General features: G+C 45.3%; 2 protein-coding genes across 5 annotated transcripts in view; one reads left to right on the forward strand and one right to left on the reverse strand.

The window, feature by feature from the left end:
• The window catches only part of LOC117643258, a 31,731-nt gene that overhangs the window by 2,695 nt on the left and 13,112 nt on the right, over positions 1-15,924 (reverse strand). For 3 of the 4 annotated variants that reach the window (XM_034382027.1, XM_034382028.1, XM_034382029.1), the window contains exons 2-5: positions 10,538-10,635; positions 2,144-2,302; positions 1,718-1,958; positions 721-941 (exon numbers count right to left, since the gene is read on the reverse strand). In XM_034382027.1, the coding sequence (XP_034237918.1) occupies positions 721-941; positions 1,718-1,958; positions 2,144-2,302; positions 10,538-10,635 (719 nt within the window). Of the gene's footprint in view, positions 1-720; positions 942-1,717; positions 1,959-2,143; positions 2,303-9,517; positions 9,645-10,537; positions 10,636-15,924 lie in introns of all 4 variants that reach the window. The other variant, XM_034382030.1, reaches the window with a different exon arrangement.
• On the forward strand, positions 12,628-13,824 carry LOC117643261. Its single transcript, XM_034382033.1, has 2 exons — positions 12,628-12,897; positions 13,247-13,824. The coding sequence occupies exons 1-2, from the start codon at positions 12,832-12,834 to the stop codon at positions 13,553-13,555; spliced, it is 375 nt and encodes a 124-aa protein (XP_034237924.1). The 5' UTR covers positions 12,628-12,831; the 3' UTR covers positions 13,556-13,824.

Consider the following 15,924-nt stretch of genomic DNA (forward strand, 5'->3'; position numbering starts at 1 on the left):
CCGCCGCAGGACTTCACAGTATTCTCCGGAGGACCGTACAGTGTTCTCCGCAGGGCTCAATAGTCTTTCAGAAAACTGTTAGGTCCTACCGAGAAGACTGTACGGTCCCACCAGGGGGTGGCAACGGCGTAGGGAGCGCGTGACGCGATGCTCGCGCCGTCAGTGCAGAGGTTAAGCACTTGTTCGAGATTATGAAAACTAGACTGTGTTTTTCAAAACGCTTTGCACCGATGGAAAGGGCTTGAAATTTAGGGTGCATTAGGCTTATTGCTCTTCTCGAAACTCCCCTTTTACCTAATATTAAGGTGCAGTGAAAACAACGAAAAAAACCAGGAATCATAAAATGTAGGAAAAAGACTCGCATGCGCCATGTTTATGTAAATGATTCCGCGCCTGTGTTCGGTTGAATTGGAAGTATCGAGCAGTCTACTAGGCCTAATGCATCCCAAATTTTGTGCTCTTTTGATCTGTGCAAAGCGCGTTTTGCAATCAACGGCCTAGATCTTGCAATCGAAGCAAAATAAGTAACCCCTGCACCTCGCTCGCGCATGGCTTCACGCGCTTCCTAGGCCGTTGCCGCCCCCTGGTCCCACGGAGCATACTGACAAAAGGGCTACGGAGAATCTTCGCAAAAAGATTAACAGAATCCTTAGCTTCTTGCCATTGATGACGCCGACGGTTGGCCCAACGCTACCAAAGCCTCGAGCCAACTTAACTTACGCTGCTGACGACTTGGCCGTCCGGCCCCCTGGCCAAGTAGCCCCACGCGCGGCGGTCATCCGCGATGCCCGTTACGGCGACCGCGCTGCTCGCCTCGGCGGCGTCCTGGGGGCGCCGCATCACCAGCTGGAAGCCCAGGTCGGTACTCTGCACGTCCACGCCGACGCGCACCTTGCTGCCGGGGGGCAGCACCATGCCCTGGTGCCCGCAGACCCCTCCCGCTGGAAAAAACGACACGATGCTTCAGGGCTACTCTAGACACTGATGAGAGTGCATGGCATGCTCCCTCAAGGAGTCAACCACAAAGCACGCTCTTCCCAAGAGCATGCTTGCAAGCACACTCGCGGCAAGAGTGTGTGCTTGCAAGCATGCCAAATCGCGGATCCACAGGGTGGGGGGGGGGGGCAAAAGGACAATCGTCCCACCCCCACCCCTAGAAAGCCGCCTGAAAGGTAGGCAAAAAGCGCCACTTTGCCCTTGTAAGTAGGCAAAAAGTGCTACTTTGCCGCCCCGCCCCCTCAAAAAAGAAAGAAAGGGCACTGCGTCACACTAAAAAAGTTCCGCCAAGGCAAGCTTAGCAAAGCGGTCTTGCCGTGGACCGGCAGGGGAGGCCGGGCAGAGAGGGGGCAAGGAGGGAGGGGGTGGCTGTGAGGAGTGGGGACTGGCGCGGCGAGGCGGCGTGGCGGCGCAGGCGACGACGACTGACGACGACCGACGACGACGAACCACGACCGTGCAGTCCCCTCCGAGCGCGCTGAATGGATGGATGGGATGGGATGAGTGGGATCGGATGCAGAGCTAGAAGCGGTAGCAAGACCGCTTAAAAAGTACGAAACGTCCGTTTTTGTCCCATAAGAACTTACGTAACAAGGTGCAGAAAAATAGTACAGGTACAGGGAAGTTCCGTAGTAGGTCAGGTACAGACGGTCCGCCGGGCAAATTATTGACCAGACATGTTCCGTAATTTTTCCGAACTTTATTCTCGCAGTGTACTCACAGTTGTAGAACTTCGGGGAGATGGAGCCGATGAAGGTGGTGGTCCTGAGGCGGTCGCAGCCCTCCTGCACGCGCACCCTGGCCACGCGGTCGGGCCGCTCCTGCAGCCACAGCGCCATGTGGTCCGGCACGCCCCCAGCGGCCGGCCGCCGCTCCACCACGAACGTGTGCTCGCCGCCGGGGAACTCCTGCTCCGGGTAAGGCCCGCCGCCATCCTCGCTCGGCAGGTTGGGGTCGCTCGGCTGGAGCGGAGATCGAAGTCAAGTCTGACAGCCTCGAAGCAACGTCCGTTGTTAGGAGTTAACATGCGCACGGTAAAAACGGTTCCTGATTTTCCCGAGGAACTCCCTAGAAATCACTATTGGCTTCCTGGGACAACCAGGTTCCGTTTTAACCGTGTACGAGAAGGGTTTCAGTAAATGCTCACCGGTGCGTTGCCGTCCCAGAAGGCGCTCCAGCGGATTGTCTTGTCGGTGGGCGACAGTCGCCAAATCATGATGGAGGAACTCTTTCTGCTGTCAGTTGGACACGTCAGCTCAAAACCGAGGTGCGTGAAAAGGCGCGTCCCCATGACAGTGACGTTCACCTACAATGCAGTGAGAGCGCACAGAGAAACACGAAAGACGTAAGAGAATGTCGCTGGGGTCTGAGCCACCAAAATACAAAATAGTACAGTGCGCAGGCGCGTAATTGATCCAGGAAGCGGAAGAAGGGAGTAACTTGACTTATCCCCAAAATGAGTTTTTATTTTATTATTGTGCCTTAGAATGGTTTACATCATTACACCAAATTATTTGACTGAATTCCAAGCAGTTTAGGAGAAAATCCACTTGGAAAAAGGGTATAACTCAACTTAACCCCTTTTACAGTCCAAATTTCATTGGAAAATGGAGATAACTCAACCTTGGCCTACATGAGTCCGTTTGACAAACTGGGAAAAGGATATAACTCAACTTGTGTTTTTATGAATTTAGTGTAAAAAGAATCAACTCAACTTAACCCCCCCTAAATTTTAAATTTCAATTTGGAAAAAAGAGCTAAGTCCAAAAAATACACTAGAGTAACATACACTTTATGCAGACTATTGTTCCACTTGACTTGTCTCCAAATTCCTCTTTGTTTAGGAAATATAAGGTGAGCTGACTCTGTTTTCCATTTCAACGGAAAGTGATAAGTCGCAGAAATCCTCTACGGAGTGGCCTTACACTTTTGATTTTTTTTTCCAAAATTTTACTAATGCTTTTTGAAATTATTAACATGTGCAACATTCATTTGTTTTGTTTTAGTTTTCCCTGCTAACAGTTTTTTGTTTCTCCTGAAAAATGGCCAAAATTGAGTTATCCCCTTCTTCCGCTTCCTGGATCAATTGGAGGGGGGGTAAAGGAGCGACTGCGGGTGAATTTTCCGGTATTTTGCTTGATTCGGGAATTACATTTAGCAACCGCGTACGCGGCAAAACGGTTTAGGCGGGACACAGTTCATGAGTAAATATGACGTTTGCACAAAAAAAATTTCCAAGTGATAAAATGCTAATACGAGGCTGAGTGTGTAAGTTTTGGGCCGATTACTCGGAAACCAAATATGGTATCAATATGAGCAGGGTCTCAAAAGATGCAAAATTTTATCATCCTTTGATCGAGCATAAGGTGAGCCCAGTACAAGGGGGAAACAACTAGCCAAAAAAATGTACACTAAAAATTTAAATTTCAAAAAATTTAAAAAATTTCAAAAAATTTAGGAAATTTATAAAAAATTTACAAAATTCCAAGAAATTTAGACAAAAAATTACAAAAATTTCCGAGTAATTTGGTCTGATAACCAATATGAATTTTCAAAAAATTCAAAAAATGTAAAAAAATTTGAAAAATTTCAAAAATTTCAAAAAATTTTGAGAAAATTTCAAAACTTTGAAAAAAATTTCAAAAATTTTCGAAATTTTTGGGAAAGCTTCACAAATTTCTTTTAGTTTCTCTCATAAATTTAGAAAAATTTGCCAAAAATTTGCAAAAATTGACAAAAAATTTGGGGTATCCCCAACTGTCCACCAATCCAACTTCCCCCCAAGACAAACTATTCACCAATAAATCTGTCCCCCATTTAAAACGGATTATTTGACAATTTATCTAATTTTTGGTTCCTCCATTTAAAACTAAATAATATGAATGAAAAATGCAAAATAAATGAGCTGAGCTCACTACTTCCCATATAAGTTGCCCTAAATAATTTTTAAAAATTATCAAATAACTATAAATAATTTCTAAAAATTATTTTAAAAACGTGGGGGCAGAAATATACTGCCTTGACGTCACTGTGGACACTATGAAAAATTTCGACGGCTTAAAACCAGGTGACAGGCAGCCTCTAAGCTAGAGAGCCATCTAGGCTCTGTACTCTTGCTTGGCCAAAAGGTTCCGTCACTATGAAAAAGTGCGCAACCAGTCCCAGGCAGACCGCGCAGTCACGGTTGCGGTGAGCTTGGCGTACTCCAGGTTGTGAGGCCCTTGAGTCGTTCAAGCACGCCGAATAGGCCGCGCCGCAGGTAGCGTACGGTTGAGGCGTGCTTGGCGTCCTCCAGGTTGTGAGGCCTTTGAGTCACGCAAGCACGCCGCCTAGGCCGCGCCGCAGCCAGCGTGTCCTCCAGGCGCGCCGCCACCACCGTTGAGGCGTGCTCTTGTCCTCTGCCAGGATGTTCAGCCTTTGAGTCAGCACGCTGCCTTGGGTGGCTCCGGGCCGGGCACTGAAAGCGGTGGAAGGGTCGATTGTCGTCGCAGGGCCGTCACAAGGTCCCTGAAGAGCAGAAGACAGCGTGTCGGACTTCCCCGTGCCGGCTCCATCTCCGCTAGGGAGATCGGTCATGGTGCGACGCCGAGGGGGAAACGACTGAGAAATTTTGTGTACATCGAATAGGGATAACCCCAGATAACCCGCGGCTTACCTCCGGACTACATCGAAAAATTTCCAGGATAACTATTGGATTGCGCCAGATTACCCCGGAGTACCTCAGAATTTCCCCGGATTACTTCAAAATTTCTGGTTATCTGGATAACGGATTACCAATTTGCTGTACACCGGATAACTGAAGTCGTTTCCGCCTCGTGCGACGCAGGGGCGCGACCGAGGGCGCGACCACAATTCTCGGTACGATTTTCTGAGTTCAGCACCATCGCCACCCCGCCACCCTCGCGGCCTTGGCACCTGGCGGCCTCGGCCGAGATGCGCGCGACGACGCGCAGCAGCAGCCGGGGCCGGCTGCACCCGCTAGTGCCTATCGGCACTCGGTCTCTCTCGCACTCGCGGGACATTCCATGTGAGGGGGATGGAGTGACGACGGACGCACAGGGGGTGCAGGGTAGGGTGGTCCACTTTTTTAAAAAGTTTCAAAAATTGAGGAGCGCCGTCCAGATTCTGAAAGTAGGTGTAAAATCATGAATTTTGATACAAATATGATAAGATTTGGACCATTCTTAGGGGTCCATCAACGCGCCTGAACTTTAAGGAAAAGTTGAAAATGTAGCGGCATACTAAAATCGATGCTGTTTCGAGAGTCTTTATCCGATTTTCGATTGCAAAACGGCTATCTTTTCAAAAAAGTGCGCTCTACTTGATGATGTACATAAAATGACGATCCGACGCATTGCCTTTTTCCAGGGGCGTACAATCCCGTTTTTAGCCTCTAAATCCAACATGTTCTTGCGTTTTGAAGGTGTTTGAGTCGTCCGATCGGATTTTTTGGGTCACCATTCGACGCGCCTGATCAAAACCTTTCGAAAAATGTCTCAGGCGTCAAAATCGGTTGGTTTGCCTACTGTACAGGAGCAAAAAACCACTGGAATTCGCTTAAAAATTGCTTTTTCGGGATACGAAATATCCTGTTTAGCATTGGGTCGGATTTCTTGTGGTGCCATTTGACGTACCTGGTCAAAAACTTTCGATTACTGTTTCGAGCGCCTGAATCCAGAGGGTCGCGTATCCCACAGACGAATTTTTCGACATTCGACATTTTTTGCTTGTAGGGTCGGCAATCCCCCGGATTTGTACAGCCAGGACGGTAATTGGAAGTTTTTGACCAGGCGCGACAAATGGCACCACAAGAAATCCGACCCAATGCCAAACAGGATATTTCGTATCCCGAAAAAGCAATTTTTAAGCGAATTTCAGTGGTTTTTTGCTCCTGTACAGTAGGCAAACCAACCGATTTTGACGCCTGAGACATTTTTCGAAAGGTTTTGATCAGGCGCGTCGAATGGTGACCCAAAAAATCTGATCGGACGACTTAAACACCTTCAAAACGCAAGAACATGTTGGATTTAGAGGCTAAAAACGGGATTGTACGCCCCTGGAAAATAGGCAATGCGTCGGATCGTCATTTTATGTACATCATCAAGTAGAGCGCACTTTTCTGAAAAGATCGCCGTTTTGCAATCGAAAATCGGACAAAGACTCTCGTAACAGCATCGATTTTAGTATACCGCTACATTTTCAACTTTTCCTTAAAGTTCAGGCGCGTTGATGGACCCCTAAGAATGGTCCAAATCTTATCATATTTGTATCAAAATTCATGATTTTACACCTACTTTCAGAATCTGGACGGCGCTCCTCAATTTTTGAAACTTTTAAAAAAAGTGGACCACCCTAGTGCAGGGGTTCCCGACGAGTTGCAAGTTCTTTTGAAAACATTTATTGCTGAGTCTTCTTCCTTTTCCCCTGCTCACTGTTGAAGACCCAATAAAATATTCTATCTTTTCTGTTTTAAAATTCATGTTTCATTTTCATTTCTTCTAGTTGTGACACTCTTTCTGTACTACCCTAAAGGCAGGAACGTGGACTCACGTACGTACATCGAGGGGTCGACAACTCTCATATTACCTCGTACGCAGAGCTTATATTACCTCTATATTACCTTATATTACCGTATATTACCGTATATTACCCTGTATTACCGTATATTACCTCTATATTACCACTATATTACCACATATTTCTGTGATTTGCTTGTTTCTAACCTAAACTAACGTTAAACTTGCCGTACTGAACCTTGGTATCAAGGTGTTAAAGCTATTAGGCTTCTCCTTGCGACAGGAAGAAATTCGGATTTGATGTCCGTGTTCAATCTGACATGAAGCTACGCGCCATACTTTTGTCAGATAGGTTGCATCGGGTTGCATACCTTTTATCTGACAGGGGGCGCTGTCATGAAACGAGGGTAAGGTCTGCATAATACCAAAATTCTAGCCAGAACTCCTGATTTTAGCCTGAGTCAAGGATACTGTGTCACGTTCTCATCTTCTTTTATCATATATTACCGTTGTTTTATTTCCGTATATTACCTTATATTACCCTATATTACTTATATTACCGGTAATATATACTACCTCGTACACGGCTCGAGGTAGTTGTCGACCCCTCGACGTACATCCCATGGATGCATTTTTAATATCACAAAACATTCCAGTTTCGGTAGAAACTAGGCAATAAGAAAACACGCCTCAACAGTGGTGGCGTAGCGCATGGAGGACAGGCTAGGCTGGCTGCGGCGCGTCCGCGGCGGCGTGCTGCGCGACTGAAGGTTATGCATGCCGGCGGAGCCCAAGAACGCCGTCACCCAGGTGGTGAGGCTGAATTACGCACGAATGACAGGGGCGCTTGGAGGACACGCTGGCTGCGGCGCGGCCTAGGCGGCGTGCTTGCGTGACTCAAAGGCCCAACAACCTGGAGGACGCCAAGCACGCCTCAACCGTACGCTACCTGCGGCGCGGCCTATTCGGCGTGCTTGAACGACTCAAGGGCCTCACAACCTGGAGTACGCCAAGCTCACCGCAACCGTGACTGCGCGGTCTGCCTGGGACTGGTTGCGCACTTTTTCATAGTGACGGAACCTTTTGGCCAAGAGTAGAGAGCCTAGATGGCTCTCTAGCTTAGAGGCAGCCTGTCACCTGGTTTTAAGCATGCGAAATTTTTCATAGTGTCCACAATGACGTCAAGGCAGCATATTTCTGCCCCTATGTTTTTAAGATAATTTAAAAAAAAATATATAATTTTTTGATAATTTTTAAGAATTATTTAGGTCAACTTCTATCAAAACTTTACTCCTCTGACAGTATTTTCTATTTCTTTGCTTATAATTTATTAAAAATTAGGTGATACTATATATATTTTATATATAATATATGTTTTATAATTTTATCTTAGGGGGGACACAATAATAGGGATGGCTTTACTGTATCCCCGCACGCCTGAACCAAATTATTCTTAATCAATTTGCAAATTAAACATAAAATAATCATCAAAATTCCAAAATTATCTGAAATTACTCCAAAATATTGCTAATTAATTGAAATTTATCAGTATTATTTCAATTAAATTATTATTTTATCACATATGTTTGCAGTAAGGTGAGGCTTGTGGTTGACTGCTCCCAGGCGGGTGACAGCGTGCTATCAATTACCCAACTAAATCCGAATCTGCAGATCGTGATTGCGTCTGATATTTGAATTGGAACCGAGCCGTCAGACGAGAGGCATATACACCTGAAACTAAAAGGTCCAACCTATCCTAACCAAACCTAATGGATTTGTGACAGACCTTACCCTACTCGCGACAAATCATACTCTAACGCAACACTGAGAATCCAAACGCTATGTGTATAGCGTCAATTGGTGCAATGCAAAAGCATTGCACATGAAGTGCAATGCCTTCTTATTCCCATGCATTAGCTTAGGGCATTTTTGGGACGTATTGCACGTAAGGTGCAATATGGCTGTCGTATTGCACGTGTGGTGCGATATCTCAGCTGCATTGCACCATACGTGCTATACTCATAGCGTTTGGAATCTCAGTGAATATATCTTACTCTAACGTGGCAGATCTCACGCTACTCGTAAGAGATCATTCTCCAACGCAGCAGATCTTACGGTACTCGTTTCAGATCTTACTCTAAAGCGGCCGATCCTATGCTGCTCGTGACAGACCATCCTCTTAGGTGGCAGATCTTACTTCACATGACAAGTTCTTAGTCTTACGCGGCTGATCAGACGTTTCTCGTGACAGATCTTACTCTAACGCCGCAGATCCTACGCTACTCGAGACAGATCCTACTCTAACGGGGCAGATCTTGCACTCTCGTGACGAGTTCTTAAGTACTCTAGCGCAGCTGATATTACGCTACTCGTGCCAGATCATAGCCTGACCCAACAGATCTCCACCGCCAATCTCGCAATGTCAATTCACCCACCTGGAAGTAGTCCACTCAAAACATCACCTCACTCCAAACGTTTGAGATAAAATGATAATAAATTATTTACTTGTATTAATACTGATTAATTTCAATTAATTAGCAATATTTTGTAATAATCTCAGATAATTTTGTAATTTTGATGATTATTTTATGTTTAGTGAGAAAATTGATAAAGAATGATTTGGTTCAGGCGTGCGGGGATACAGTGAGCCACTCCCCAATAATACGGGGGACGGAAAAAATGGTGGACAGATATAGCCATCCCAAAAATTTCAACAATTTTCAACAATTTGTAAAAAATATCTCAAAAATTTGTGAAATTTACAAAAAATTCCAAAAATAATGAGAAATTTACATAATTTTGACAAATTTTGAAAAATTTCAAAAATTTTAAAAAATTTGAAAAATTTGAAAAAATTTCGAAAAATTTGGAAAATTTTGAAAAATTTTGGAAAGTGTACACAAAAATTTTGAGTTGTTTCCCCCTCGGCCCAGTAGGACGATTTCTTGTATAGGAAACATGGCAAAGACGGCGAGAAAACATGTGCTCTTATGATGAGTCCTCACCAGCGTCAGGGCAGGACTCGTAGTCGCCAACAGAGCTCATCTTATGCCCAATCGATGTTAGTATCTTTTATCTTTTCCGACCCCGGATCAGATGAGATGCATATATTTCATGCAATGCCTGTACACACTGTTAAAAAATGGTTGTACAGAAACAATCAGATGAGTGAAAATTTAGTCGTTCCAAAACATAGAATTTCATCATGAACCAAAGCGAAACAACTGTCGTTGACTCAAGTCAGCGACAATTTGTCGTTGAAGAACAATATTCTTTTTATCACCCTTAACGATACATTTTGTGTGGAAACAACATCTTTTGCAATTATCTGCTCAATTAAAGCGAATTATGAAAATTCATTTAATTTGTTCGCCAAGTCATAGTGAAATAACTATTGATAAAAAAAAGAACCAGGCCAAATAAATTTAGCGACAAAATTTCTCCATGAGTACTTGTCGCAGACATAACAAAATCTTTTTCGACTTACAATACTTGTCGTTGACTTACAACATTTGTTGTTGGTCAACGACTTGTTTTTGAAAGGGGACTGTAGATGTGACAAGTTAGTCGTTGTGAAATTATCCTTTAGTTCCTGTACGACTATGGTTTAACAAGCTATTCGTTCCACAACAAATCTTGTCGTTAAAAAAATTAGCGACAGATGTGTCGCTAAGTTACAACAAAATTTTTATCAGTGCACGTACACTCTAAATGTCTTACGAAGAAATTTCCCATAATACGAAGGAAATGGCGCAAGCATAGTACGGAGGTGCTTTTTCTTCGTATTACGAAGGTTTTTCTTTGAATCTTACAATGGAAAAGGTTAAAAGATTCGTGTACTACGAAGAAATATTGCTTCGTGCTTGCGCCGAATGAACTGTAACATACGGACAACATACGTCAAATTTCATTGTAAGACATTTAGAGTGAAGCTGTCCGCATTATTCAAGCGCACCATCTACCCTTGGTGACTTAAGGCATTGCGGCGTAACAGTGCGCTTCAGTTCCTAGGAGTGTGGGTATACCTTCACTCTTTCTCCCGGTGCCAGCGAGTCGCCCTGGCCACGTGTTCCGGCGGCCGCTGAACATTGTGAGGACATGGCACTTCCCGACTTATCGGGACCTGGAACAAATTAAAACATTGTTTTTTTTTTAATCTGTGTCATATTTTTGTTATGATCGGCATATTTCCCGTGGTGTTGATTGTTTTCTACCCTATCTATTGCCTGATTTTTGGCGCGTTAGAGGGGAATACTCCAAGGGCTGACCTTAGATTTTGGCCCAATTTACCGAAGAGTTTTCGTGAAAAGCGAATCGAAGATCCAGCAAAGGAAAGACACACTCTCGAATCAAAAACAGGAGGATAACGGAATTGCAAGATGCAACTCAAGGAGGTATGATTTTTGAAGAAAGCTGCACATTAGGGGGCAATACACTGGAAATGGCCAAAAACTGACTTGTGCGATTGCTTCCATACGCGTTGTGGAACGTTGTTGAAACTTTTTATGTGTCAAGACCTTACAAAAAGAAGCATTTTAAGCCTAGAATGGCGTCGATCGGACGTCAGGGAGCGGAGCAGCGCTCAATCAAATTTTCGTCAAAAGTCGAACTGGCGGGCGTCCCTCAGTCCGCAAAAATGAAGATATCTCGACCCCGTTTGCGCCAAAATGTAGGTAATTGAAGCGGCTATAGCGTGAACGAGGATTATGAACATAGAACAATCAAAAGTACAAAATTTTACGAAAGAACCTGTTTTGATCATTTTTGCAAAATCCTCAAAAAGTGTTTTTGGATGAAAGTTTGTACTTTGGGTTGCTCGATGTTCCTAATCCTAGTTCAAGCTATAGCCGCTTCAATTACCTACATTTAGGCGCAAACGGGGTCGAGATATCTTCATTTTTGCGGACTGAGGGACGCCCGCCAGTTCGACTTTTGACGAAAATTTGATTGGGCACTGCTCCGCTCCCGGACGTCCGATCGACGCCATTCTGGGCTTGAAATGCTTCTTATTGTAAGATCTTGACACATGTAAAGTTTGAATTACGCTTAACATCGCGTATGGAAGCAATCGCACAAGTCAGTTTTTGGCCATTTTCAGTGTATTGCCCCCTTAAATACACTTCTGATGAACATTAAGATGATAGAACAAATTATGACTAAATGAGGTAGGAAAAAGGGGGGGGGGGTCTACGAGCCCGCCTCCTCCGGCAGTTGCACTGTTAAAAATTGTTGTTTTAAAACAACAACACAATTACCAACCTCGACAACGCTGTTGTTTGTGAACAAGATTGCTTGTTTTAAAACGACGAATTCGTTGCTAATTATTTTTATGACTTATGCTGTTTCAAATCAATATTTTGCTGCGTACAAACAACCCGGACAATCTAAGAAGTGGTTACTGCGGGGTAACCGGGACTCTACTAGGTCTGTGACCTAATCGGCAATAAAAATTGATGCAAATAAGGCTGTCTACCGGTTTACAAACATCTTGTGGACGAACGACGCAACTCGTGAGTAAACAACGAAAGTCATTTGAAAACAACTTTGATCGCTAAGAAAATTAGCAACATATTTACTGCTAAATTACAACATAATTTTTTACAGTGTGGCCCGATCAGTATCTTCGAAAAAGGGGGTCGACCGACTGAAACATTTTATTGCCATTTTCGATAGGTCTACTCAGATACATTCTACTTGGAACCTTCACAACAAAACCTGGTCAGACTGTATACCTGCTGACATCACCTCACCTTATCTCGTAATTTTACAAGCAATTTATGCAACAATATTACCCAAAGATTTGCTGTAATTTTAGGAAACATTTCATAATCTTGTGACCTTGTAGAATTATCGTCACCTTTGAGATGCATTTCGTTCGTACCATCTCAAAAGTCGGTTTTCACAGACAAATTTCTTAAAATTTTGAAGATTTCTGTAATGAATAATTCATAAAACGGCCACTTAAAAAACATCATAAAATAACGAAACACTTTCGTAACCTGACAAAGAATTTGTAACAAAACTTTTCGTAAATTTACATTAATTTTTTACAGTGGCACGCGCGGCGGCCGTTTGGGGCTCGGCTCCCTGGCGGGGCCGGCTGGCTGTCTGAAGGCCGACTCCGTGACGGCGCTCTGTCTCACTCGCACCCACGGGAGGCCCCACGTGTGCGAGAGAGACGGAGAGGCAGGGCAGCGTTTCGGAATCAGGCCGCTGGCCGAGTATAAGTCACGCCGCTCGGCGTATCGACGCCACTCGAGAAACCGCCGCCCCCGAGGTGCGTGCAAACCTTCTCTTCTCTCCTCTTCCCCTCCGCCCAATGGCCGGCCGTCTGCTCCTGTGCGGCGCCTTGCTCGCCGTGCTCGCCGTGCCGGCGTCCACCTTGGTACGTGACGCCACGCTGCGCCAGACTTCGTAGAAGGTGGCGCACTGTGGGCCAGAAGAGCGGTGGAGGCGGCCAAAATTCCAGACGCGTTTTGAGCTCTAGAGTCACCAAATGGGTCTAGAACCGAACGTGTGACCCCACCAATGGACTCCTCGTTCGAAGAGCAATCCAGGTTCTAGACACATTTAGTGACTCTGGAGCTCAAAAAGGCGTCTGGAGTTTTGGCCGCCTCCTCCGGTCTTCTGGCTCTGGCCCACTGTGTGGCGGCTGGCCGCGCGCGGCTCAAATAGGGCTCAACACCCGGCACCTGCGACGTCCACTGTAAACGAGTACCGGTTTCGACTGACAGGTAGACGCGGGGCAGCCACTGTCCAATAGTACAGCGGAGCCCAAGGAGGCAACGCCGCCCCAGAAGGAGGGGCATCACTGGCACCTGCCGCACCCGCACCTGTCCCCGGCGGCACACGCCAAGCTGAAGAAGATCAAGGACTGCCTGAAGACGCAGCTCAAGGCGTTTCCGGGCGGCGCGGCCAAGGTGCTGGGCGTGTGTGTGCCCACCGTGACCATGGGGCCGCCGGCCTTCGGCTCGTGCGTGGCGGGCAAGGGCATCATGTCGGCCGCGCGCGCCACCAGCCACTTCGCCGCTTGTGTCGGCTGACGCGCCGCCAGGCCGCCTAGCAGCCGCCCGCCACACACTAAATGTTTTGGTACAAATTTTGTACGAGACATCACAGTTTATTGTGCACGAGAACTTTTCGTACAAATTTGTACAAAATTTTGCACAATTTTGTACAAAAATGTCGAAAAACGAGCAGTTTTTCGCACGAAAATTGTACGAAAATTTCGTGTGCACAAAAACCCATGATGTCTCGTACAAAATTGTACATAGCATTTAGTGTGCAGCTCCCCCCCCCCCCAAATACCAGCTCTACAGCATTAATCCCATTTCTGGTTCTTGATTTATTTATTTTTTTCGCGAGAATGTTTTGATGTATGTTGCTGCACGGGTCATTAAGCTCAACACAAAACAAATCGTTACTTAAATAATCTGACAATAAAAAAGTGAAAAATGAAATTGTGCATTGTTACCATTAAGTCGCGTGCACTCTTCGAAAAAGAAAAATTACATAGCTTCAAGAGTGGCAAAGAATATCGCTTCGACGTTTGAGACAGCGTTAGAGAACTCGCCTTTGTTTAGACAGGGGTGGGATGTTGGTGACCCAATTGAAATGATCTAGAGAAAACGACCGTATGCAGTTGACTGTCAGCTCAATCTCAGAGGTCGTCTTGGAATGGCCTGAAGGGTTGAGACGAGATGCCTGTCTTCTTATCGGTCTTGAAAACCCTCCGTGGACACCATGACTGGCGTGTTGCTGTAACCGTCCCTATCTCCGCTGCACTGGTAGCCAACGAATGTGACGTCACGGTCGTTTTCACGTGAAAACTGCGATGTTAGTGTGAGCGTGGCAAACGGTGAAAATTTAGTCAAACGAATGTGACACACCGCACCGCTTTGTGACATTACTTCGGGTGGGACACGCAATCAGCCGGCGAACCGTAACATTAAAACGAATGTGACACATGGAACCCCTGGAAGCATGTCGTGTCACACCCAAACGAATGTGACACCCATGTGCTGTCACATTCGTAATGCCCAATTTAGATTTAGATAGAAGATTTCCCCTTGCCCTTGGCTAATGCTCGGTACATGCAGCCACACAGGTAAGCGAAGCAGGATCGTGCGTGGTGACTTAATGTGTCAAAACGGTGCGACAAACCGTTTCTCGCCGAAATTTGGGCGGTAGATATCCTCACCCAAAATTTTGATCATGATCATGACTTTCAATTTCTGTGTAGACATGGCGGCGTGCTTTCACTCTCATTCTAGGAACGGGACATCACGTTGAAACGAACGTGACAAAAATATCACGTTCGTTTGAGCATTGTGGCACATTCGTTTGAATGTGAACAAGCTAATTTTTTGCCGATTCACATCCAAGCTAATGTGACAGTTCCGGGAATGAGTGTTCGCTTTATAGTGGGTCGTAGAGTCGTGCATCGTGGATGTTCTTCTGGCATCGTGCGCGAAGAATCGTGTACATTTAGCGAGACGGTGACATGCACTCGGTACATGGCACAACACTGTCACTGTTATCCAAGTTGCGACAATTTCAACACAAAAACGTGCGATGATATCAAACATTTGATTCCCACGAATCATTGCTCCCCAGATGCCGTGACTTTTGTATCACAAAAATTTTGAAATGATCGTCGCACATTCCTGCAAAGAAAATAGGAATTACTGCATAAATATGCAATGACGGCAACAAAAATTCTGCATTTTTAACAGTTTTTTGCAAGGACCATTGCAAAATTCTGCGATGCAGCAGCTCATCACAACTTTTCGCAATGATCATCACAGAAAAGAGCGATAAAATATGCATCACGCTGAAAGTGCAGTCTGCATCGCAAGTGGAATAACATTGGTTCGTGGAGGACTGGCGTTTCCCGGCGCGGCATTTTTAAGGTTCAGAGAAAAGCCCCGTACGGGCCGAGGCAGGGGGAGGGGGCTGTCTACGTCAATGATAGGCCCAGCATGTGTGGGTCGTCACTGTCATTCCACTTGCGATTCAGACCGCTCTTTCCGCGCAATACAAATTTCCTCTCACTTCACGCAAAAAAAAATTCGTGGGAGCTAAAAAATTAGCACCGGTGCGAACTAAAATAGTTGTATGCGCGCAGCTATTTTTTTAGCCATACAACTAAATTCTGTTAGCTGAGAAAAATTAGCAGTGATTCGAACAGGGACTAGCAAATACACAAAATTTATATTTGCTGTTTGTGCAAGAAGCTTTTAGCTACACTGAGAATGCAGTTATTAATTTGGCTAAATATTTTAGGCACACTGATACTCCACCATAACTGCAGAACTAAAATTTTATCTGTCTTGCTCTTTTATTTTATCTGTGTTGCAAAAGCAGTTTTCTTCCCCACTCATTGGGGCACGTTTAGTACTTTCCGAGAGCA

Source organism: Thrips palmi, unplaced genomic scaffold, assembly GCF_012932325.1.
Source record: "Thrips palmi isolate BJ-2018 unplaced genomic scaffold, TpBJ-2018v1 HiC_scaffold_17, whole genome shotgun sequence".
NCBI lineage: Eukaryota > Metazoa > Arthropoda > Insecta > Thysanoptera > Thripidae > Thrips > Thrips palmi.